The sequence below is a fragment of the Arvicola amphibius genome, chromosome 2 (assembly GCF_903992535.2).
Source record: "Arvicola amphibius chromosome 2, mArvAmp1.2, whole genome shotgun sequence".
NCBI classification, from domain to species: domain Eukaryota; kingdom Metazoa; phylum Chordata; class Mammalia; order Rodentia; family Cricetidae; genus Arvicola; species Arvicola amphibius.
Window position 1 is genome coordinate 181125868 of NC_052048.2, and position 25247 is coordinate 181151114.

Below are 25247 nucleotides of genomic sequence, written 5' to 3' on the forward strand. Positions count from 1 at the left end.
CCTGCCCCTTGCTGGTCTCACCTACCTTGGAAGGACTGAGAAAGATGCTGCTTCCTCTGTTATTCACAAAGACATGTTGATTTCGCATGACATCTTGGTGGTCAACTTATATGATACATGATTATTCTAGCCATGGCATTTGAAACTCATCGAGATCCTTCTGTGTCAATTACCACACATACTATGATTTTCTAAAATGAGTACATAGTGTTCCGACTATAGGACGATGTTGTGACTCATTCAGTCATATAAGGATGAAGTTATTAGGAAAAAGGGAATGTTTTTATTAACAGAATTAGACTGAATATTCTTGTATGTAATTTTGGCCTGTGTGACGATCTCTTCACGTAAGTCTCGGGAGTGGGATGGCTGGATACACTGTAACTCGTCAGATTGCCTAGGAGGAAGGCTCTTTCCAGTCTCACCTGCAGTCTGCAGGCGCGTGTGCAACCAGGCCTTGTGGGTGAGACAGAGTGGATGCCAGAACAAGAACTGTGTGCCAGACGGAAATCAAGCCCATGGCTCAGAAATTCTGATGGAAAAACACAAGCCAAGTTTACCGTCTACCTTCCTGAAAAAGAAATCAATATAAAAACAATTTTATTTTTCTTATAGATGGTTCACATGTCAGTCTAAAGGACAATTTCATTATCTTATACGGGGGGAAAAGCTAGAATAATAGCTTGCTACTTCTCCGGCTAGGTTATTTATTTATTTTTATTTTTGTGCGGCCGGAGGGCCACACACACTGTATTGTTGCAACTTTGGAGTTTGCCTTTCTGATGACAGTATTGGAAATGGCATCTTTGACTGTGGTTAGTGTGTCTCACCACCCGACTTAGTTTTGGACTAATTTGCATTTTGATGTCGCTGGTGTTTGGATGACTTAGAAATTATCTGGGAACCTCTTGGTAGAATGCTTTAATGAGACATGCAGAACGCTGTGGGAAATACTAATGTACTATAAAATCCACTGTTGCACCTGGAATAAGATTGTAATTGTTTATTGTAGAAATCTTAAGCAAGCCTATTTGTCATTAGTGGGGTGGAGGGTGGAGGGCTGCTGCAACCCAGGCTGTGCCCCTGGCTAAATCAAGCCACGTTTCAACCTGGGGAGCCACGTCTGGTTTTTCAAATTGCAGACTAGAGCCTGTGCACAGAAGTTCTCAGTCAGCAGGTGCATCCGTGGACACTCACCACCCAGAGGTCACACAACAGAGGGCAGGCAGGGCGGGGTGGCACACGCCTCTAATTCCAGTGCTCAGGAGGCAGGGCCAGGAGGATCTCTGTGAGTTCGAGGCTAGGCTGGTCTCCGTAGTGAGTTCAAGGCCATTTACGGGAAGAGACTCAGTCTCAAAAATAAACAAATTATACAATTTCTGCTGTGAAGTCATCCTTATGGAAAGGCGTAGAAGGCTGGCCTATCTCCTGCAGTAGGAAGGCTTAGGCAGTCACAGACAGCAGAGAGAAGAAACTGGTTTGGCCAAAAAGTCAGAGCCTGGCGGGCTGGAACAAGGGGACTGTTCTGTTCCTCTCACTTTACGTGCTATTTTAGTTCTACTCAGCGTCAACATGCATGAGGAGATTACTGCTCCCCAGCCCGGAGGAAAGGGAGAAGATGGGGCCCCGTGGGCTCTCCTCTACCGAGGTCGTGCAGCAAATTCCCGCATTCTCCAATGACTTTAGAGCATTCTCCTTGACAAGCTGGGTATTCAACTGGACACATTTGAAATAAATTAGATTTAAAGGAACCAATTATATTGGCCCCTGTTATATTGTGTTCCCTATTGTCTTCGCTGGCTGTTGATAATGGATTTATTTTTTTTTTTTGATCAAATAGATTGAGGAGCTGAGTGAAATAGAATACATTGAAAATCTTCCTATCCTTCGAGTTCTCAATCTGCTAAAGAATCCAATTCGGGTGAGAGTTTATTTCCCTCAGGGGGAGGGGGAGGGAAAGGGAGCAAGGACCAGTCTTAGAGTTCCTGTGCAGCCCGTGCTCTTGATAGGGAGCATCAGGGATGTGAGTGCAGCCCCCACCTCTGGAAATAATTACAACAGACTCATGGACTAGCGTTGTAAACATTGTAAACAGCTTGTTTTAGAGAAGTGTGATTGTCTTTCACAGCTAACAAGCTGTCAGCTGCCCCAGTTCCAGTTGAGTTGAAAGTCACTCACCTGGCCCTTTAAGTCACGTGGTGGGTGGAGCTAAATCCTCCACCCACCTGTTACAGCGGAGGATGAATAGTAAGATTGTACAGCAATGTTCTCGTCCTTCCGTATGGGAGAATCAAGAGCCCAGGGGTCCAGACAGAATGTGGTTTCTATTTTGTAACAGCAAAGGCAGTGTTAGTGTGGACGCCCAAAGTAATTCGCCTGAAGATAGCCATGGAATTGGCATGGCTATAAAATAACTATAGATAAAACAACATAGTCCCTAGGGGGTTGTGACCTTTGAGATCTACGGATCAGGGACAGTTTTCCAGGCTCCTCTTTTCCTCCATTGCTCATGCCCTTCTTCCTGCCCCCTTCCTTCACTCCGTTGTCCACCCAGGCTTTGTTTGGTGTTTGTACCCACGGTCTCCCCTTTTGGATTCCATAGAGTCCCAACTAAGTCAGCTTCTCTTGTGTTCGCCTGGTTTACACCTTGACGAGTATGTCTAGACAGATGAAAATACCAAATCAGAAATAAAAAAAGAGATATTAAAAAATAAAAGCTGATAGGGAGGGGACAGTGGCCCGCAAAGTAAAAGCCTCCGAGGAGAAGCAATGAGGAGCGAGACTGAGTGGCCCCTACGTCCCAGGCTCCAGCCCTCAGAGAGCAGTCTGTGCCTGTAGGAACCCCTCCTGCCAGTGAGTTCACCTATAAACAGTCACAGCCCTTGCACTGTGAAGCGTGCAAGAGAAGCTTTACAAATGCTTCAATTGGGGTGTGATAATCATCCAGGGGTCGGGGGCTGGCAGCTCTCTCAAACATACAACACGGAGTGACTCATCAGGGTAATTAGCAGTCTGTCTCCTGTGTCTCTGTGTCGGGACCCTAAGGAATGATCCTGTTATGTATTTACTTCTCTTGCATTCCTATCAGTGAAAGGCATCTTCCCCCTGTATCTTGCTATTCAAAAAGAAGAAGCATCCTATACCAGAAACAAAAACGAAACAAAACCCCCTCAGTTACCACTTTAAAGTCAGGCAATCCTAACAGTTGGCAGGGAATAAAGAGGAATTTGTTCATAAGCCAAGTCTCATTTTATTATTGCAAGGTGAGTTCATAATGAATGATCCCAGCTAATACAAAAGAACACACTCAATAATAAACCCATGATGAAATAATAAGAAATAACCAAATGTCATTATTTTCAGTAATGAAACTCCTTGGCATTAGAAGAGAGGGGTTTGGTGTCTGAGATGGGCGGCCCCATCTCTTCAAGGCTTCACCTGTACCCCTGAGGATAATCCTGCCACCCCGCTTATCTCTCAGGGAAATTAGTGAGATCCGAACATGTGAAGCGATTTATAAATTACAGGACACATTCTGCATCTTTGTTGTTAATTTAAGGGGGCTGGGTGAACGTGAAAATGCAGAGCCCTGTGGGGGTGGAAGGAGCGTGGAAGACAGAGTCATGGCAACGGGTCTCGAAAAGGCCCAACTAGAACAGAAAGGCCCTTGAGAATAGGTTGGTGTTCGCTGACCTGGGGAAGAGAAAAAGCCATTGAATAGTCTCCTCTTGCTTTAAATAGAACAAATCTGAATACTGGTTCTTCGTAATATTTATGCTGCTGCGGCTGACAGAGTTAGATCAGCAGAAGATTCAAGTGGAAGAAAAGGTACATATGTAATCATGCATGTGCTTCGTGTGTTTTCCGGTTAATATGTTCAAAACTCGCATGCAGCTTGTAGCAGGATTAGTGCAGCCAATCAGCGAGAAGCATAGCAGTATGCAAATTAATCCTTTCCAGGACCAATCTCCTTGTCCCGGGATTTGTCAGTTGAACCCTGTTGAGCTGGGTCTCAGCACATGCAGTGACAGGCGGTCCATGGGTGTGGTAGGCAGTCTGACAGTGAGGAAGGCCTACAGGCGCCCCCTCCTGCTGCCCATTCCTGGCTGTGGCTAATAGCAGTGTACACAACTTTCCTATCTAATTGCAGACTCTGAAATTGTCTGTTATTTTGAAAATTAACAACGAAATGTATCGTGTCTTTCGATGTACTCTGCTTTTGTAGTGTCTCTGCTTCTGCTCTCTACGGTGATCTGTCTGGTCCACAGAGTTGCGGAGGAATGAGCTCTTGAGTGCTAGCCAGCACCAGCTCCCTCCTCCCACGACCCCTAAGGAGGGGCGTCTTATACCAGATCCAGTTTGAGAAGGGAATGAAGAAAGGTATATAGCTAGGCATCTATCCCATCCCACAGATGCCTTTCTGCAGCCCAGACTAAGAGTTTCAGATGCCTCCCCCTCCTTATTTCCACACTCCCAGCCGCCAGGTTCAGGCCGCTTTTTAACATTTTGCAAGTAGAATTAAAATGAAAATCACTGTTAAATAAAGGGTCATGTATTTAGGAGGCTAGTAAAAACAGAGACCTTTACACCAAGGAAAGGGCCTGTATCCTTGGCTAGAGAGAGCCAGAGAAAAGTGGAGCAAGTCTGGGAGAATGTGAGGGGGTGGGGACAGTCCTGAGCAAGAAGATACCAGAAAGCAGTCCAGTGGCGTCAGTGACATGGAATCTTGAACAATGCACTTTATTCCTTCTTCTCGTACTAGAAGTTGGATTGTTTATTGTATTAAAATTAATCACGTGCCTCAGAGATGCTGTTTTGTCTTTAGCTTGCCCCAATTGACCGGGGCAATGAGGATAGAAGGACCCGGCCGGGCTTTTTACAGTGACTGCCATTATTGGAATTTTAGGGAAGTTAGAGTGACAGGAAGACTGAGTGCAAGGCCAGGGAGCACGTGACTGACCTCGCCAATCTAGGGTGCATGTCTAGGAATTTCTCTAAGCACACTCCAACCCCCCTGTTCTTCTGGGAACAAACGCATCTCCTTTTTACTCTCCTTCTGGAAAAGGTTTCTGCCGTGAATAAGTATGACCCTCCCCCTGAAGTGGTCGCTGTCCGGGATCACATGACCCATGTTGTCAACAGCATGTCTCAGCCACAGAGGATCTTTGACAGGTATTTATTAGGACCCTCCACAGGTAGAACGCATGCCAGAAAGAGACAGGATTGCTGTTTCCTCTAGCCCTCCTTCGCGTGTGAGTCACTCCTTCGCTAGAGAAGTGACTTTCTCCGGGCTGGAGAGAAGGCTCTCAGGCTAAGAGCACCATCTGCTCTTCCACGGGACCCGGTTCAATTCCCAGACCTACATGTGAGCTCGCAACTGTCTTTAACTCCAGTCCCAGGGGAGCTGACACTCTCCTGGCATCCATGAACGTCAGTCACACACATGGTACATGGACTACAGACTCCATGCAGGCAAAACACATGTGTATATAAGATAGTAAAAAAAAAAAAAAGTTTGGCGTTTCTTTCTTACCTTCTTTGAGGTAAGGGGCCATATCTCCCATTGTGGCTGTTAACCGTGCAGTTGGCTGTGTTTTCCCTTTGGTGGCTTTCCCAGGCGTGATGGTGACCTACTCACCTCCATTCTTTCAACAGGACCCTTGCATTTTAGCTGCCAAAGCGATTCAGGGGTAGAGGGTGGACTTTTTCTTATGGTCTGAGAGGATATGGTCCATCATCGTGATGCAGAATAAAGAACTCCCAGCAGCGGCAGAGGGGAAGCGGGGACGAGAAGGCAGGCTCTCAGCCGGCTTTCCCCTTGCCCTTATATTCTGTCCTGAGTGTACCAGTGTTGGTTTGAATGAGAAGTGTCCCCTATGGGCGCATGTATTTGAACACCCGCTCCTCAGCTGTGGTGCTGTGTAGGAAAGATTATGGAACCCTCTGGAGGTATGGCCTTGCTGGAAGAAGTCCATCACCGGGGGAGGACTCTGAGGGTATACAGCCCTGCCCAGCTTCCAGCCTATCCTCTCTGCTTTGTATTTTTCCATTGAAGAGGTGATCCCTGAGCTTCCTTCTCCGGATGCTTGCTGTCCCTTCCCTGCCACGATGCACTCTTCCTTGAGACCCTTGAGCACAAAGCGAACTCCCCCTTTTTCAGTTTACTTTGTGTCATGATATCTATCACAGCAAAAAGTAGCCAATGCAGCGCTACATACACGTGTCACATTCCCCTCAGCTAACCTTCTCTGGGAAACCCCTCAAAAAATGCACCCAACAGTGTGCCTCACTAATGTCCTAGACAAGCTGAGGGTCACAGTTAACATCACCCCATCCCTTGTAAACCCTTCCTTAACTGCGGGCAGATGCTAAATACTCCTGCCAGAGAGCATTCCATGGGTTCTGATCCTTAGGGGAGTACCTAGAAGGAAGCCCAGCTCACCCCGGGGGGGGGGGGGGGAACCTGACTTGTCTCTGCTGGGATGCCACCAGCGCAGCAGGGAGGAGCCACCTTGTGTGACTGCAGGCAGGAGTCTCTCACCTCCACATCCAAAGACAGATTTACCGCGGATTCTCCATTTCTCTTGAACCATTCTGTCAGAGCAGATGGCCATTTATGCCATAAGTATAACACAGGAATTCTATCAATGCCCACAGGCATTTTAAAAATACTTGTAAAAGCTCTTGGATATAAGTGCTTCTTCCCTTCATGTGGTGTTTGCTCCTGCACCTCACAGTTGGCTTCCCGCAAGAGCGGAATGTTTGATTTCACGATCCAGGACGTGGTTTTTGCATATAATGTCGTCATGCCGACATTGACAGTTTTGCATGTTCATGAGAGCCCTCCAGGTGAGATGAGTTAGCCTTCCATTGTGTGCATCAGAAGTACATTTGACTTAGAGAAGGTCTCTGTCTTGATTTGTAGTGCCACTGCTTGTTCGATGCTTTAGGGTGTATTTATGTAAGAGCACGCATAAAAGACATCAGTAGTCGTGTTTGATAAACGTATTTCCTAGTCACATCTGGCTGCCAGACAAACAAGGGCAGAGGCCAAGGAGGTGCGGATCATGGCTCACAGTTCTGCTTCAGTGGATGCCGGGAAGACCAGCCATTGCTCTTCCCGCTGCAGCAGGGCACAGCAGCCCCTGGCAGCCGGAGGAGGGCACCAGGGGCTGGCCTGTCAATGGTAGATTGACGGTGCCGGAAAATCAGTGTTTCCTGAATGGGGTGAGGATGCCCGATTGACATGATGCAGACAAACTGTGGGTGGCCTGGTGGTCACTGAAAGCTCTGCCCTTTAGTATGCCCGACTCCCCCAGACCCATCTTATGTATGCTTTCCCCCAATTCAGGCCTTGGCATTTCTTCAAGAGGCCTTGGTTTTGTTCTGGCCTGCTTTGGCAGTAATATACACTTTCGTAATTTTGTTTTTGTTTTACTTATGGAGAACTTTTGAATTGTCTTAACATTTTTCTGGTTCCTTGGCTTTGATTTTCTTGGTCAGGAAGACTTCATTTCACCTATTTTTAATATTTGTCACTATTTGTCATATATTTTTTTTTCTCAAAAATTTACTTTGAGGGAGTCACTACGTGCATGCCGTTGTAGGAAATAGTATACAGGTACTCTGTACTTTCCCCCCACATCCCACGACAATGGTGCCCTGGACAACAGTTAGTCAAGTACTAAAACCAGAAGACTGACCCAGAAGCCTTCTGAGTCACCGGGTTTCTCCTGCCCCTCTGGGGCTCCCGCGTGCTCAGTCCTATCTGCTTCTGTGCGGTTCTATCAGGAGTCTGCCAGCCAGCAAGCACCACGCTCAGTACTTAGCAGTTTCATTCCAGGCCTCCCCGTGGTGCCTTTAGATAGGTGTGACTCTTCTATCTATCCCTCTCTCCCTCCACATCTTCTCTCACCCTGGAAGCCATGATCTGCCCCTGTCTCATAAGATTGTCAGGATTTATGATGTATGTTGTACAAGATCAAGAGTACGACGTACAGCGCTCACAGTGTAACTTCCCAACGCTCTCATCCTCCCACCCTGTGCAAGGCACCTTCCTGGAAATTCACCCGTGGGGATGAATCCTTTCATTTATTGTTAAGTAGTATTCCAGGGCATAGATGTATCAGCATTAGCCATTCACATATTAAAGGTGTTTAGGCTGATCCCAGTTTGGGGTGCCGTTAATAAAGTTGCTGTGAATACCCGTGAGCAGGTTTTTGCGCACGTCACTTTCAGCCTGTCTGTTTCCAGTGGGCGCCTAGAGATGTTCGGAGGGCTCCTGTCCTTAGATCTGTCGGATGGCGCCCACTGCTTCCTTTTCTGGCACCGGCTCCAGTCCCAGGCAGCTAGCACATTGCTGGAGACTCTTACCTCCTTCTGTGGCGTGTGTTCTCCATGGGTGCTTGTGTTTGAGCTTCCCCCATTTTTATGGATATCCACGGAGATTAGAAACCCGTGCTGTTTCCTGGACGTCATAGACTCTTCCCTGAACCCACAGCTCAGCTATGCAATCAGACATTTCATTCTGTTTCTACGGTTTATCTCACAAAGAGTGTGTAAACACATTGGCGCAGTGTGTGATGCAGGACACCATGTTGATAAATCCATTCGTGTCTGTTTTGAGGTTGGGGTCTCTCTATGTAACTCTGGCTGTCCTGGAACACACCCTGTAGAGCAAGCTGGCCTTCAGCTCAAAGAGCCCTTTCTGCCTCCGTCTCCCGAGTGCTGGGATGGAAGGACTGTGCTACCCTGCCAGGCAATAATTTTATTCTTTATTCTGGTCTTCCAGCCTAGAGTCACATGCCAGCCCTTCCTTTTCCTTTGAGCATGTCAGTCGGCCTTCCCTTACTCCAGCTGTGTTAAGTGAGGACTAATCGAAACAATTACCTGAGGGTGCATAGGAGTCTATCTAGCGCACTGCCTGGCATGCGGTGAGCACGCCGGTGTGACTTCACTGTTACGCTGAAGCCTGCTTGCATGCCCGTGTACTAAGGCAGTGGATAGGGATGCTAAACACCGACCTCAGAATTCGCTCACTCTGCTCAAAGGTAAATTCCGGGAGGAAGGAATACTGTAGCGACCAGGAGCTAATGTGTGTTCTACCATATTTTTCCTTGAGAAAAATATGTAAAGGAAATTGAGGGAAATTTGTATTTTACCTTATTTATCCTTTGAATGAAAGGTTATATTTTATTTTATGTTGTGTGTGTGTGTGTGCGTGTGTGTATGTGTGTGTGCATGCCTGAGTATGTGCATTGTGTGTGTCGGAGGCCTGTGAAGGCCAGAGGAAGATATCAGATTCCCCAAGAACTGGAGTTATGAGCTGCTACATGTGGGTGCTGGAAACCCAACCTGGGTCTTCTTGGAAGGGCACTTAAGTTCTCTTAACTTCTGGCCTGTCTCTCTAGCCCTAGTATTATTTTTGATATATTATGATCTGTTCCAGAGAGTGGAACCATCCTTCGGCTTGTCTATATTCAGTGCATGCTTGTCAGTTCTGACCTTGAGTACCCGCCTGCGCAGGTAGCTAATGTCTCTGCGGGGTCTTGTTGCAGCACTCTGCCAAGTCTGGATGCCCCTTACCCCATGCTGATCCTAACCGGCCCTGCAGCGTGTGGGAAACGAGAACTCGCCCACCGCCTCTGCAGACAGTTTAATAATTACTTCAGATACGGGTAAGTTTTCCGTTGCATGTAAGTCTGGGAGATTCTCCTGCCTTGCTGAGGGCAGCAATTGTTTCTTTACAAAGTTCTCAGATGTTGATAGTTCTCTCTGCTTTAAGCAAATTCTTAGATGGATGCACAATTTATTTAAGTTATACTTAAAAGCTAGAAGTGGTAAGTGATATCAGGTGCATGACAAGTCCTCGGATGTCCCAACCGCCATATTGCTACACTTGATTGGTCCTTGGATGTCCCCAACCTCCGTATTGCTACAACTGGATTGGTACAATTACTTGGACTTGCATGATGTGGAATCTTGTTTCTCCCACCATCCTAAATGATATAGTAGACATGATTATTAGCATATATTCCAGTTGCAGAACTTATCAATTAGTGAAAAGAAACAACAGATTTTTGTCTTTGGTGAGAACAGTAGTAAATTTATCTCAGTGACCAAACACGTAGACAAGCAGGGCACACTTGGTCCTTTATACACCTTTCCCATGCAGGGTCTTTTAGCTTCTTTGCCATTAATCGTACTGTAATCTACACAGGGTTTTATATGTAATCCTTCTAATGTTTAAGTTATGCCAACTCAAATCGTTCTCCAAGACCTGAAAATACTGATCGCTTTAACTGAGCGCAATGGCATTTGAAGGAAATGTCCTTCTACTGCCTTGCTGTTGTGTGACACGTTTTCTGGGGAGAGACCAAAGTAGTGAGTCTCCTGAAGACCTATTTATTGAACCAGTGAGCTTACTGGGGTTACTTATAGTAGCGTGGAGACCCAAAGGCGGCTCCATCACCATCTCTGCGTCCATCTCCGCATAGGCAGGACCCCCGTTCACTACACCACTTCCAGGCTCCTCAGCAGGCCCTCAGCAGACCTTCCTGAATATATATAACCTCAGAGAAATGGAGGTGTTGGGGAGCAGGGGTGGGTAGGGCAGTGGGGTGGGGGATGGGAGCACTGCTTGTTGCAGGATGTTTCACTCTTGGTTTTTTGATCCCCCAGATAAATCCCACACAGAGCCTTATTCTTAGTTATGAATGTTCGACCTTAGCTTGACTTGTTTCTCGCCAGCTTTCCTTAACCTAAGTTAACCCGACTACCTTTTGCTGCTGGGCTTTTATCTTTCTCTATTTCTGTACACCTTTCTTTACTTCTTCGTGGTTTGCTGTTCAGCTGGGTGGCTGGCCCCTGGTGCCTCCCTCTCCCTGTTCTCTCCTTTGCTCCTTGCTCTCCTCATTTTTCCTTCTATTTATCCTCTCTGCCCATCAGCCCCGCCTATCCTTGCTCCTGCCTCGCTATTGGCCATTCAGCTTTTTATTAAGCCATCAGGTGTTGAGACAGGCGCAGTAACACAGCTTCACAGAGTTAAACACGTGCAGCGTAAACAAAACTCACACACCTGAAAGTAATATTTCCCAACAACTGCTTATGAATCTCGTGTCCGGAGCTTCCTGGGACTTACTTCCTGAGTCTGGAGGCACATCCCTTCAGAACTCTGTGAGTCTCCTGAGCTTCCCTCCAGGACGGACTGTTACAGTTTGGAAGGGACTTGCTAGACAACACATGCAAGGTGCTCTTAGTGTTACCTGCTGGGCTGTCTTCCAGGGACAGCCTTCCCCCAACTGGCCTTGGGTCGCATGCTCTGGAGCTCTGTGTCTCCTCTCCAGACAACACGTGTGTGTGTGTGTGTGTGTGTGTGTGTATGTGTGTGTGTGTGTGTGTACATACGTATGCATATCTGAGAAAACCAGCCTGTCAGACTGGTATGTATATATCTTAGATATATACATACACACATCTGAGGAAACCAGCCCACAAGACTTACAGGTGTTTTAGAAGTTTCTAGAAGTCACATTTAGAACGGAACTGTCTGACCTGTTTCCTCTTTGGTCTTTACATGTGGCAAAGGAACTACTTTGGGATTAGTGGTATCTGCCAGCGAGTTGAAGATGTAACTACAAAGCTGTATAGGCCAGTAAGAAAAATTAGTTTCTAATGCTGTTACAGAAAAAGTCCCCTTCTGAAGCTGTATGTGTTCAAACAATGTAAATGGCATCTTTAAAAGGCCCATTTATGTAGATACTTAAAATTGCAACACACATTTGGACATTTCTAGACACAAATACTATAAAATATAAATATCATAAAGTAACAAAAATAAGCTAAACAGTTAGTACTGGCATTGAAAAGCTTAGTGTGCTGTTACGTTCACACGGGGACGCCCAGCCTGCTTTCAGAGATAAGCTGAGCACAGCGAGTACAAGGCCAAGCTAGGGCAGTAGGGCGTATGCTGACCATTGTGCCAGGGCATAAATTTGGAACCTTTTAGCAAACCAAAGCTACCTCTGGAGCCAGGGCTTTCGCTTATTGTTGTCGTGTCTGTAGCGGCATCTGGCAATAGTGGTGGCCTGGTCCTCTTTATTTACTGGTGATATTGCCAATGTGTGTTTGGCCTGATACGTTTTGGAAATACTTATTGACATACAATCAACATTTCTAATTCAATCTGCTTGCATGTTCTTATCTGGTTCAGTTCCTCGTCGCCACCCAATCCTACATGTCCCTTATTAAAATGCTTACCCATCCTGATTCGATTGCTTCCCTTAGTGTCTTTTTCCCTGGCTTGTCTAAGCCAGGCAGAGGAGTGACCACATGAGCCTTGTTCACCAATGAGCTCCTGCTGCCTGACATATGCCCAGGTGCTTAATACACGTGAAGTGAATATTTGTTAAATGACTGACAGATTGATTGAACAAATGGACAACCAGGTTAATGGCCATGTATGCAAATTTAGTTGACGTTACGGTGACAGGAAGCATAGATGACCTTCCTGAAGGATCTGTGGAGAAATGGATGGGTGGATGGATGAATTCATTCATGAAGTACTGAGTTCCTCCAATGTTCTAGTCCGTGATGATACGAGAAAGGCGGCTGAGGTCCTTTCCTCTATGTGGTGTATGCTCTGGTGAGGAGCCCCTGCCTTAGATCACAGACTCTGTGGCATCTGTGTGCAGGTGTGAGGTGACAAAGCAAGCCCCTCATAACGAATGCCGTGTGTAAGCAGAGACTGCACGTTCATCTCCCAGCCGCCCAGACCCGAATAATCACACAGAAACTATATTAATTACAGCACTGTTTGGCCAATAGCTTAGGCGTTTATTAGCTAGCTCTTACATCTTAAATTAGCCCCATGTCTATTAATCTGTATATCATCATGAGGCTGTGCCCTACCGGTATGGTTCTGGCGTCCCTCTCCTGTGGCAGATACATTGGAATTTCCTGACTCCGCCTTCTTTTTCTCTATATCTCTGTTTGAATTTCCCATCCAGCCTTATTCTGTTCTGCCATAGGCCAAAGCAGCTTCATTAACCAGTGGTAATAAAGCGTATTCACAGCAGACAGAGGGGAGTCCCACAATAGCCATGCTTGGTGCTGCCACTGTGGTTCTCTTCTGACTGAAAGTGATGTGTGTCAAGATGCTACCTACCGACTGCTCCTACCACCTTCTGGTCTCCCTCCCTCAGAGGCTCAGAAGTGGATCCACCCGCTGTGCCTCAGCATCATCCTGGAGACAGATAGCCAGGCGTGGTCAGTGGCAAATCATTCTAAGACTTCCACCCAAGACCATGTCCTTGGATGACAAAGACAGACATTGGATAGCTAGGGATTTCATCCATCTAGAAAACTAAGATAGTTCTGTCGTTATATGAAGCCACTTTCTGATTAAAACTATAGATGAACCTCTCAAGGGACAACCCATTGCTCTCAGTTAGAGGTGACTTTTTTATGTTCCTTATCCTGCATAGACTGTAGATTTTAAGTTAAATGAAAGAAGGCATGGATACAATCTCATCGTGCAACATCTTCCTGGCTGTTTGTTCGGCTCTTCTCTTTTTTTTCCTTTTTATTTTCTTTGTTTTTTTTTTTTCTTTTAAAAATGGCATTTGCCAAGATCAAAATGTTCAGTGACATTCTCACATGCTAAGACATGTACAGAGATATGAATAAAGACCATAATTCTGCTGTAGAGTGAACAGTGGTAGGGCTGTATGTTATAATCTACTGTGATTGTGCCGATTTTACTATTTCTTCTTGGCTTAGAAATCACCCGGATTTCTTTCTTTTCCTGTGTTAGTTACTAGTGATTGAGAGATAAAAGTGTACTGCTTTCAAAGTCTATTTCTTTATTATTATTTTTTAATACAGGGTTTCTCTGTGTAGCCTTGGCTGTCCTGGAACTCATGCTCGAACTTAAGGATCTGCCTGTCTCTGCTTCCCTACTGCCAGGATTAAAGGCGTGCGCCACAGCCACCTGGCTGTCTATTTCTAACTTCATATTACCATACAAGCCAGTGACTTCCTGGAAAAGCACTGGATGAAGGAGGCCCCACCAAACGAGACTATCTTCCAGGTTTAAGGCCGGTCACGTGACCTGAAGCATCCTTAAAGACAAACTTTATTCTTCCCTCCATCTCTGTTCTCTAATAATCTTTATTGTCACCTGGACTTTCATGGCTACACATGGAGAGAAACCTAACCATATGTGTCGTGTGATCACATGCGTGAATCGTGGGTGCACGGCCAAGCTCTGCCTGAACATCAGCATAGGACTGGCTGTCCTGCTCACTGTTTCCTGAGACGCTCCAGTCCAGAACTAAGCTTCTAAATCCGTTTCTGAGTCACACTCAGACGGGCAGCTTCCTCAACCACCTGCCCACTCTTTGTTCTTTGACATCTTTTCTTCCTGTCACCTTGTCCTAGATGCTTTGGAATGCCATTATTAGGAATGGCCATCCAGATTCCTTTCCTTCCTGATGGTGTCCTTTGCACAGGTGTGGTATGTTAGGAGCTTCGGTGAGAGTTCTCTCTGGAATGCCAAAGCCCCCCTAGTCCTTTATCACCAGACATGGAGTCCCTACCTTTGTCTTTTTGGGGTTAAGAGAAACTAACAGGGAGTGTGGCTCCCGTTATAAGTCGCGATAAAATCACGTATCATGACTTCACCAGTAAACTAATTATCAAGTAATAGAATCACAGAAATATGCAAAAGAGGGGGTTGATGCTGAAGAGGAGGGGCCGAAGAAACCCATTTCCATTAAACTTGGTGCTGCTTTTCCTAAGTGAACTAGGAAACGTTGCTTTTACCGTGAAGTATTTCCTTTGCTGCACGTTCATAATCGGGCGGCACACACAGTGGAGGTTTCTGTCTGTAAAACTGGATGACAGATTGAAAAGCCCGCAGGTCATCTTAGGTCCTTCATAGTAGAAGGTCCCACAGCTGTCACCAGGGTCCCCTTTCTCCACTTGAATGGAGCCATCTCTTTGTTTACCTGCCCACTTGCTTCAAATTGCTTCTTTGTCTATTTTCAGAAATTCTTCCCAACTCCCTGCCACTCAGTCCCTTTGTTGGGAAATGTAAATTCAGTGTAGTGGGTAAAGACATTGCTGAGGGTGTCCAGCCAGGGATGCCAGGCCACAGCTTTATCTCCTCCGACTGTCAGGGACACCAATAGACAGTGGGGCCCAAGGCTCTGCCCAGGCACGGGGAGAAATGCCAGTGTGTTCCAACAACAAAACAAATGTCACCATGTTTTGAATGTTCTCTCTTTCTGGCGTCTACAGTGTAAAATGTAACATTGAGACCTGAGATTTTCCTGCTACGGTTAATTCTTGATTATAATATAAAGGGAGCCATCATATGAATTTTAAATCTGTGTTTTTACTTTGTACTGTGGAGGCTTTGGAGGCTCCGCTCAGCTCTCCTAACTGGTGTGTTGTTATAGAAGTTGGCTGGAGTCATCCTGGCATGTCTGCTTAGTTCCATGTAAATCACCGTGTTCAGCTTGTCATCTGTAAAATAAGAAATAATATCTGCTCAGTGTTTTTTTTTTTCTTTTTGGTAAATGATTTAGCATGTCACGCATCTGTCAATTCTCATCTCCTATTTTAGCACTGGTAGATAATCTAAAATTCACTTTTATTACCAGAACTTAAAATTGGGAAATCAGAAGGCTGTCGTTTGTTTTTTTCTCTTTTGGGGGCCTCTACCCAGCTCCCAAATAAAGACATGGAGACTTATTCTTAGTTACAAACAGCTGGCCTTCGTTTAGCTTTTTTTCTAGCCAGCTTTTCTAACTTAAATTAACCTGTTTTTCTTTTACATTTTTGCCTCTGGTCTTTTTTCCTTTCTTTATTCTATATGACTGTCTTTCCTTCTTAGTCTGTGGCTTGCCCCTGGTATCTTCCTCTCTCCTTCTTTCGTTCTCCTCCTGTTTATTCTCTCTGCCTGCCAGCGTCAGTTTTCCCTTCTCATTAGCCTTTCAGCTTTTTGTTAGAATCAGGTGCCTTCTGCAGGGAAGGTGAAACAGATGCAGCACATCCTTACATCATTAAACAAATACGGCATAAACAAATGTAACACATCCTTACATGGTTAAAGTAATATTCTGCAGCATAAACAAATGTAACACGTCTTTACAGTTAAAATAATATCCCACAGCAGAAAGATATGAGATCAAGAGTCTTGGGGCATTGAGAACTGTGTGTTTTGGTTTTCTGGAGCCAGCACCATCCTGCAGGATGACCTTGGACAGGTCACATGGGTTGTCAGCTTTATAATGTTGGGCTTTGTAGCTGTTACCACTTCACACTTTTTACTTTCCCTTGATGTCACAATCAATTCAGCGAATGCCTGCTCTGCGCCAGGTGTTGGGGATGCAGCGACAAAGTAGGGGACCAAGGTCTTCCAGTTGCATAATGTGCTGGGAAAATAGGAAGAACTATGAAAGTAAGTTTCAGTGTAAGGGTGTGTGGTGTGTGTGTGTGTGTGTATGTGTGGGTGTGTGTGTGTATGTGCATGTGTATTTGTGTATATATACATGTATGTATATGTATATCTATGTGTATATGTGCATGTGTATGTCTGTATGTATATGTGTGCTTAGGGATGCTATCTCAAGACAGTGGATAGACAAGGCCTCTCTGGTTAAGAATTCATTCACTACTTGAACTGTGTGTTCCCATAGAGGCTCATGTCTAATTCTAGTACAAAGCCATAAATCCAGGAAGAATGAGGTGTTTCTGCCCTCATGCGGAGGGGGAGATGGGCCCTGAACAAGCAGTTGGGAATGCAGGGGTGTTGGTTGGGGCTGTGGAGGATACAAAGACCTGCATACTATACCAGAGGACATGGAGAGGTTGACACTTAAACCTAGTCCTGACAATCAACTGGCCTTGTGGAGAGAGAGGAGAGGAGCTGACAGGAGATGCCCATGCATCAAGAGAATGGGAAAGCAGCTGGGTGAGCAGTCACTACTGTGATACTTCTCAAACTGTTCTCATGTGGTGGCAGAGGGGGTGTTCCAAAAGGTGATGACTATGTAAGTAAAAATTGGATATTGATGAGCCAAAACTTGTATAATCCACATAGATGCTTGTGATTGTACCTAACACTTCTAAGACACACTGTTTTCACAATTACATTATTTTATGATCTATGATCTGGGTCAGTTTCATTTCTTAAACACCCTTCACGATGAAAGCGTTTCCCCTGTGACTTTCAAGTCCCTAAGAATGGCTGGCGCTCTCTGTTTCTGTGACTTCAGGGCCTGCCACACCACGCGACCGCCGTACTTTGGTGAAGGGGATCGAGTTGATTATCACTTCATCTCTCAAGAAGTTTTTGATGAAATGCTGAGCATGGTAAGGCTGCTCCCTGCTATTTTCTTTTTATCAGAGAAGAGATACATGTTCTTTGTCAGAAATACAAGGAGAAAAAAAAAAAAAGAAATACGAGGAGACCGTGATTTCCAAAAAGGTAAAGATGAAACGCTGTGCACTTTGGAGATCTGGTTCAATTTGAAAGTTTTCTGCACCCTGATGGGCTCATCTGGAGGGCGGTGCAAATGCCCCTGGCTTCGCATGCATTTTCTTAAACAGCATTTCTTCTTTCCTTTTACATGGAAGAGAATCCTCACAGAATGCGTTTCGCAAATGCAGCACGTGCCCGCCCCGACTGCATTGCCCTGAAAGGCATCTCTGGGCATCATAACTCCTAGCAAATCTGTGCCTCTTGCTTTTCCTTCACATGAACCTTACTTTTGTTTCCACCATGGTCCTTCCGTCACCAAGTGAAGCACACACCGCTTCATCCTCTTATGAAGCTTACTGAAGACCAGTCTTTCTTTGTGCCATGAGCGGTCAGCTACCTCTCCTCACCCTCTTTTCTCTTCTTCCTCCCTTCTCTCTCTGTCTGTACCCTAAAACAACAGACCTGGCTAAGCCTCCAGTGTGCACGTATCAGGGGGCATCTAGGCTTGGGAAGTACAATTGAGTTTTGAACAACCAACTCTACTGTGGTGTGTATCCTCAGGGCTCATCTTGTGCTCACAGAAAAGCAAGTGAGCAAATTCCATACTCCCTAGGCAGCTCTCCCTGCAGCTCTGTCGAAAGAATGTCTTGGACATCAGACGCCTTCTCATAGAACTGTCTTTGGACAGGTCTTCTTGGTTTATTAAGAGTTTTCTGAAACTTTCTATTTCTAAATGCCTTTAAAAGAGATTTGAGATTTGCCTTCACAGTACTGAGAAGCATTTCCTCGGCACCCTAGGAAGAAAGCCCTCTCCCTCCCAGCATGAATGTTAGTTTCTGCTTGAGTGGGGCATTTTCTTGGGGAGTTTGGTCTATCTGTTCTCCAGATGCACCCCCTGCTCTCTGGTGTTCATAGCTTAGCAGGTCTGGTTCAGTCCCCAACCTACAAAATCACCGCACTTCTAGGCTCTAGTTAGCTTTACAGTTTAATGTAGCACAGAAATCCCCTGTATTTAGAAACTCACTCTTTCTCTCTCTGCCAACATGCATTCCTTTGATGTAATTTCCATCAACTTGAGTTTCACCTCCAATCTCCTTTTCTTTAGAGTGTGGCTCTGTTGCATGAAGAGAGCTAAGTCTAGAGAGTCGTAGATTCAGGACACGTTGTCAGCCTTCTGATGGTGCCCACACTGTCGGCCTTCTGCACGTGGAACACCCCTCCACACACCATCTGCCCAGACAGCCTGGCTCTTGTGATAGGCACTCTGACCTGGGCACCCCACACACCAACTCTGAGCAGCCACACCTAGCTGCTAGCTGGATAAAGCGTGTGGACCTCCACCCTCTCCCGTGTTCACGCGTCTTTTCAGCCAACACTTCCTCCAACCCACAGATCATTCTCCTACCCATGCACAGATAGCTACATCTGCCCTTTCTAGAGGAACCATACTTAGTCATTTCCCTACGGAAGCACTCCCTCTCCTGTGGAAATGGAACCACTGGAGACTTTTGTTGTGTGGCCATTGCTACTTACTAGGAAACCCACATACACTAGGAAATGAAGGGAGTGTGACCGGCCGGAGCTGGGGAATCTACATCATCTCAATGCTTAACAAATCAGTTGAATGAGATCTCTTATATTATATGCACAATATAAGGTCTCTTTCCAACCATGCATGCTTCCAGAAAGTGTTTATGAGACCCGTAGAGGAAGTAAACAAACATATATCTGAAAAATAATTCAGATATGCATACACATACAAACAGGGCTCACAATAGAATACTAAGAATTCTCCAGAGAAACAGAACCAGTAAATAGTCTCTCTGTGTGTATATGTATATATGTGCGTGTATGTGTATATGTTTATGTATTTATATATACATGTATACTTATACATACACACATATGTATACATATACACATACACACACATATATGTATACACATATATACATGCACACAGATATACATGTACACACATATACACACAACATATATATGTATAGATACACACATACACTCATAAGTATACACACACACACACACACACGCAGATTGGTCTGGTAGATGTATCACATGGATGTGGATATTGACAAGCCAGAAGTTGCTGTATGAGTGGGCAGCATGGAGACTTAGAAGATCCAGCAGTGAAGGCGCGTACTTACCTTTCTGCTCTGTACAAGCCTTAAAGGGACTGGGTGCAGTCCACCCACACTCCAGGGCAGTCTGCTTCTTCCAAGTTCACCATGTCACTGTTAATCTCACCCCCAAATATTCTCCAGGTTGACCCACGAACTTAACCATCACTCGTGGTAAATAAGCAAACGCATGAGAGATAAGCCATAGCCACATTGTCTACATTCATAGGTGTACGTATTTAGATGCACGCATACATATGGAAAAGGATCCGAACATTTGTTTCCAAAGAAGAAAGAGATTGTGGCATCGAAAGAAGGCATATGTTGTTGGGTTTTTAACTTTGATTATAATGGTCTTTCTCATCAGCCCAGCACACAAAGTCCCCAGAAACCCACCCAGCCTCAAAAGGCACCCTGCGTCTCCTGCCTAACCCTCTCTGGCAGACAGCCAGGCTGTCATTTATACATATCTCCAGAACATCTGGAGCCAGGAGGGTAGCAAGAAGCTCCAGGGCCGCTGCTGCTGTTAATGACGACAGTATTAGACTCCTGACTGCTTGCTATTTTTAATGAGGCACCAGCCATTTAACAGGGTTGGATGCATCCCTGAACATTTTTTTATTTTAAAGTCGTGCGTTTCAGAAGGCACACTTACCACATTCTTATTTTTTTCTGCTGTCATCAGCTCTCCAGTTTCGATTAGGCCTAATGATTTAATAAATAGTCAAAGAAGAAGTCACAGTTTGAAGGGTGTATTTTCACCTGCATTTTCTTCTGCAGCTGTCACAGGAAATGAGGCTCCAGAATATCCAGAGAGGGTGGTATTTATAGATATACGACTGCAGAGCGCAACCATTCTGTTGACTAACATCTGGGGCAGTTTCAATCAAAAGTCATCTTTAGGAGGAAAACCAGGCTGAATCTACTTTTCCAAGCTTTTAGGATGCCCACAGCCTTCAGGATTACCTGTTTCTCATGACTTACCTTGAAATGTAAGGAGTTTAGGATTGGGGTTCTTTCCGAGAAGCCTGGGATGCTGGCGTAGCCGCAAGGGACAGGGCAAGCATTAGTTTTACTCCCTTGACAATGAAGGCTTGTAGTGTGGATTTGGCAGGAAATAGGTAAGCAATTATCATGGTCTGTCCTACCAGAAGCTTCCACCCGTAACCTTTCTCAGACATTTTGTCAATAGATTATTTCAATAAACCTTATTTTCACCGGGAAGAATTCTGAGTAGCCCCATCAGAGTTTGGTGGTGTCCCACCATCCGTTACCGTTGTGACGTTCTGTACTTACTAACACTTTGATCTGTGTGGAATTAGGTGAAAGTAAGACATCAAGTGATTTTATCGTTGCTTTACAGCACCTGCTATGCGCAAATCTTTGTATTTTTCTAATTCCAGGGGAAATTTATCCTAACATTTAGTTACGGTAACCACAATTATGGATTAAATAGGGACACTGTAGAAGGTATTGCAAGAGACGGATTAGCAAGCTGCATTCATATGGAAATAGAAGTAAGTATTCTTCATTGAGCTGTGAGTACCTGTGCTTGTGTGTGTGTGTGGGGGGCATGTCAAGTTGGGGCTACAATATCTGGATAACATACTGCTGGGCACAAGAGAGATGCTACAGAAGCATGAAATGTTAAGTTTATTGTCGGTGTGGGAGGGAAGACCTATGAGAGTTCAGTGACATTTAGATCATAGCTCCATTCAGGACTTACTGTCTCTTACATCCTCACTAATGCGTCCCTCTGCTGCTGCAGCGTGTCTTCGTTTATATGGAGTGGGAAGAGGCGTGGGTGGCTTCTGTCCCCTCGGGACTGTGTCAGCCTGAGTGGTCACTCTGTTCCTTCATTCTTCACAGGGGCAGGGTGGGTGGGCGGTGCTGTCATCTGTCACTGGTTGTTCACTGGATGCAATGTTTTTATACTTCTGCAAGCTAGACTTGTGGGTTTCAGATTTTTGTCCCCCTTCTCAAATTAGAATGTATAGACATTTTTTTCAAAATTCTGAACCCATGAATTTCCTACCCTCTTGTCTGAAGAATAAACATGTAACTCAGCCAAGCAAATCAGGTCTTCAGTGATAGCTGATTTTTTTTAAAAAATTACTTTACTAAGCGGTATAAATCTTATGATCAGACAAAATAAATTTAATTAAAACAAACATAAAACAAAACTTGACAAGGCGGTTCTTTCCTGTTGACTGAAGATGTTAGCTTCATCTTTTTTTTTTTGTAACGCCGGAGGAGGAGACAGTGGCCCCTTTTGGCTTTTAGTGTTGGTTAACTGTTCCTCATCTTGCTTCAGCTCTTTAACTTCCTGTATCATTATCCATTCTTTTTGCAGTTGACTGGTTCTGTACCTTTAAGAAAAGTCTTCTTTACTCTTTTAAAAACAAAAATCAGTTCTAAAAAATGTCTGCCTTGGACAGAGGAAACCAAACCTAATGCGTGTTGGAGCGCAGCAGTGCTCCATCTTGTGTCCGCCTTTTTCCGGTGCGACAGTTTCCTGAGTGACAGCTCCTGCTTCCCTTTTTTCCTTCCTGAGAGCTTACCACTCCTCACCTCCAGAAGGTCAAATCTATAAACTGTTTTGTTTCCCTGCTTCTCCCCAGCTGAGGTATTTTTTTCCCAGACTGCCCTTGTCACCGACTTTTTCAGACACTGTTTTAAAAGCAGCCTGTATTTCTTCCCACTGAATCGTTAAAGCAGAAATTTTGAACTTGAGTTAAACCGATGACGCTAGAACTGAGATGGAAGGAACTTTACAGCCCACTTGGAACAACTCTCCCACGTCACCCATGAGGAAACCTCTGCCCAGAGAGTTCGAGGGATGTGTGCAGAGTCCTTTGGATCTGAAGGACTTCGAAGCTGAAGTCACAGCCTAGACCTCCCAGTTTGCAGGCCATACCACGTCACTCTGTGGCCATCTGGTAGCAGGCTGTGCTGACTCTGGTCTCCACCCTCCAGAAAGAGGCTAGAAGACGTGGAACCACAATGGTGTTGGCGGTTATTCCAACCAGTCTTTAAATTTTGCATCTACAGTGGGAGGAAGTGCTGGAGGCAGAAGCTCTGGCCCTAGATAAGGGAGGCTAATACTTTGACAAACCGTAAAAGCAAGGTAGCTTTGGTGGTTCCAGCAGCAGCAGCAGCAGTAGCTATGGTAGTAGCAGAAGAGTCTCTGAACTCAGCCAAGTACAGTGGTAGCAAGGTCTAACTGCTACAAAGAAGATATGTTTTAGATGACGCTCATGTTTGGCAACCCTGTCCCCAACTCCCCCAAGCTCAAGGTGACTGTGTTTGTCACCATAGTAGTCTGATCATGGTGCTAAAGCGCTCTCTCTCTCTCTCTCTCTCTCTCTCTCTCTCTCTCTCTCTCTCTCTCGTATGTATGTATGTATGCCTTCCTGAGTTGCTGACTTAGAAACAAGAATGGTACCACCAAAGTGATGGGTGGCAGAGGAGTACCAGGGGAGCCTTTATCCCTGGGAAGATCTCTATCTTCTATTGCTTCAAGATGCCTATTGAAATATGGAATTGAATTACTTTTTGATAATAACATGGCACTACAGCCATGAATATCCCCATTTTATGTCCGGCAATTTTCTTTTCTAACAGCCATATTCATTAGAACAATTAACTTGAAGACAGCCAGGTGGAATGAATTGTAATGGTTCCTGCCATAATTTAATATTTGATGAAGAGAGGAAAGTAATCCAACCTTGGAATATTGATAGGAAAATAGCAGCTGATCCTACACATAAGATGTGTTCCTCCGTGTGATACTGTGTGTGCCCTCTGAGTTGTCACGTCCCACAGTGATGTCCCCAGAGGGAGCTGCTTCTGACTCGCCCTTTTTTTCCCCCAGGGCGTAAGAAGTTTGAAATATTCCTATTTCGAGCCTCGCTATATCTTGGTGGTGCCTGTGGACAAGGAAAAATACGAAGGATACTTGCGGAGAAAGGGATTATTTAGTCGAGCAGAAATTGAGTTCACCGTCTCCAGGGTGGACCTTTATGTTAGAATTAATCAGAAATTTCCAGGATATTTCGATGCAGTGATCAATGCAGGTCAGTAATGCCCAGCAGAGCTTTATTTATTTTTTTTAATATGCTTTCTTGTTTGAAGTATATAATCACTGCATTTCCAATTTATGTCATGGAAAGAAAAGTCTTAGGGAACATAGATATTTATTGTAATTAGAAGCTGCAAAAAGCTGCAGAAGGGGTAAGAACCTGTGAGCTCTCATCTCCCACTGTTTCCATCAGAAGGTTAAATTGCGTTGGTCCATAAAGTTGTGATTAATAAAGTTGGTTTAAAATGGACCCACATAGATTCCTTCCCCTGGGGATACTGTGATAACAAAGATGGATAATATCTCATTTAAAATATATGTTTAAGCTTCTAACGGCACATGACGCTCACATAATTTTATCATAATCTATTTCTACAAAGAAATACAACCACTGAAAATATTGGAAATTTGAAAGTATCTGAGTAAATCATTTTCAAAAACTACCTCAGAATAAAGCACGCTATTTTTTTTAACCCAGATATTTTCTAATTTTATCACCACAGAGAAATAATGAATGTTTGAGGTAAAGGATATGATAATTACCCACATGTATATATGTGTTCTGTTCCATAAGTATGTGCAATTATGTAGATTAAAATTTTATCATATAAACCAGGTAGTGGTGGTACACGCCTTTACTCCCAGCACTTGGGAGGCAGAGGCAGGCCAAAACCAAACCAAACAAAAATTATTGAATTAAAAAAAAAGGTTACTGATTTGGAACAGAAGCCAGAGAGAGAAAGATAGAGAAATTATTGAAATATGGAGCTTTCTGTTTTTAATTATACTGTCTCATATATCTGTGAAGGAATGGTAAATGCTATGTGTAGATGAGGAGATACCTAGGAGCAGTGAGATGGCTCAGCAGGTCACGTGACCTGCTGCCTGACCAGTTCCCTCTCTCAGACTTTTAGGGGCGGCATGTTTGAGACAGGGTTTCTCCATGTAGCCCTGGCTGTCCTGGAACTCACTCTACCTACCATGCTGGCCTTGAACTCAGAGATCCGCCTGCGTCTGCCTCCCACACGTGATGGGATTAAAGGCTTACACCACCACCGCCCAGTGAAAACTTTGACTGCTTCATGCATCCCCTTCAACTAATAAATAAATGCAGTAATTAAAAAGGGGGGTGTGGCGGTGCATGCCTTATAGTCCCAGCACTCAGGAGGTGCAGGCAGGCAGATCTCCATGAGTTCAGGACCAGCCTGGTTCTCATAGAGTTCCAGACTAGCCAAGACTACACAATGAGACTCTGTCTCAAACAAACAAACAAATAAATTTCTAACTGCCTTTTGGTGAGATACTGGATAGAAAGGGGGGACATTAAATTGAGCCATATGATATTGTAGTGTTCAACTACTATGCAAATGACAATTTTATATGGTTTATATATTTTCAAACCTCTGAATTTGTTACTGTGTTGCATATCCATATTGGTTTTATACAGCTGCATACAGATACTCACAGTGAATGCTTAAACGCAGTTCCTGCTCAGCAGGTTAGGACAGTTTAGCAGGGCATGCAGTCAGTGCCTCGAGGC

General features: G+C 44.8%; 1 protein-coding gene across 1 annotated transcript in view; it reads left to right on the forward strand.

The window, feature by feature from the left end:
- The window catches only part of Lrguk (leucine rich repeats and guanylate kinase domain containing), a 111903-nt gene that overhangs the window by 42028 nt on the left and 44628 nt on the right, over positions 1-25247 (forward strand). Inside the window, exons 8-14 of the mRNA XM_038319817.1 lie at positions 1841-1921; positions 3742-3828; positions 5066-5172; positions 9558-9677; positions 17283-17379; positions 21030-21143; positions 23501-23702. Of these exons, the coding sequence (XP_038175745.1) occupies positions 1841-1921; positions 3742-3828; positions 5066-5172; positions 9558-9677; positions 17283-17379; positions 21030-21143; positions 23501-23702 (808 nt within the window). The remainder of the gene's footprint in view (positions 1-1840; positions 1922-3741; positions 3829-5065; positions 5173-9557; positions 9678-17282; positions 17380-21029; positions 21144-23500; positions 23703-25247) is intronic.